General features: G+C 47.9%; 1 protein-coding gene across 1 annotated transcript; it reads right to left on the bottom strand.

Annotated features, from left to right (window-relative positions):
- Positions 1-67: 67 nt before the first annotated feature.
- Positions 68-232, bottom strand: K452DRAFT_196747 (uncharacterized protein; the record flags this gene model as incomplete). The annotated part of the gene is made up of 1 exon (XM_033535967.1): positions 68-232. A coding segment is annotated over one exon (165 nt), but the record flags the coding sequence as incomplete, so codon positions are not given.
- Positions 233-751: the final 519 nt, after the last annotated feature.

Here is a 751-nt window from a genome sequence, read left to right as displayed (position 1 = left end):
ATTTCTCGGACTGGCAAATATATCCGCATTCTCCGCCGTCTAACTGGCACTTCAATCCGTCCCTGTGTAATGGTAAATGGGGTATCGGCTGGCTGGCCTGGGTCGGTATTTGTAATTCGCTCGCGAATGGAATTAATCCTGGCCGTGCCTTGACTTCTTCGGCTGCTACGACTGCATCCGCTCTCGTGAACTTATGATGTTTCCCTTGCAAATGCCCTCGGACGTGATCGGGCTAAACTGCGTGACGGTACTGCTTGTAAATAACCAACCCGAATTCGTCGGAAAACTCGAATAACTGTGCTGCGGTGATTATACTCGATATTTTATCGCGGGTTTATAATTTGGTGGATTGCTTCGTGACTTTCTTTGTCCCCGCGGGTTATTGTTCTGGTCTTGTTACGGCCCTCTCGTTTTCTTTGTTTACTTCACCTCGGTGACCCGGCGCAATCGGCCGCAACCCGCGCTGCACGGGCCTGCCTTATCAACCCTAACTACCTAACTTCCACCACCATATTAAGCTACATCCACGGGTATTAATATGGTCTAATTGAAGTATATTACTTGGTGCGCCGTGCGCTATAATATATATAAATTTGATAAAAATCGGACTAAATCCCACTATGGTAGTCTGCCCCTCGACCTACTATGGTAGTCTAGGGGTAGACTGAAATTTTCGAAGGCCGTTCTGAGATTTACTAAGGGCCGCCATAGTAGTCTGCCCTAACTACTATGGGGTTTCTAGGTTAGGGCG

Source organism: Aplosporella prunicola, assembly GCF_010093885.1.
Source record: "Aplosporella prunicola CBS 121167 unplaced genomic scaffold K452scaffold_23, whole genome shotgun sequence".
In the NCBI taxonomy this organism is placed as follows: domain Eukaryota; kingdom Fungi; phylum Ascomycota; class Dothideomycetes; order Botryosphaeriales; family Aplosporellaceae; genus Aplosporella; species Aplosporella prunicola.
This window is presented reverse-complemented; position numbering and strand designations above follow the sequence as displayed.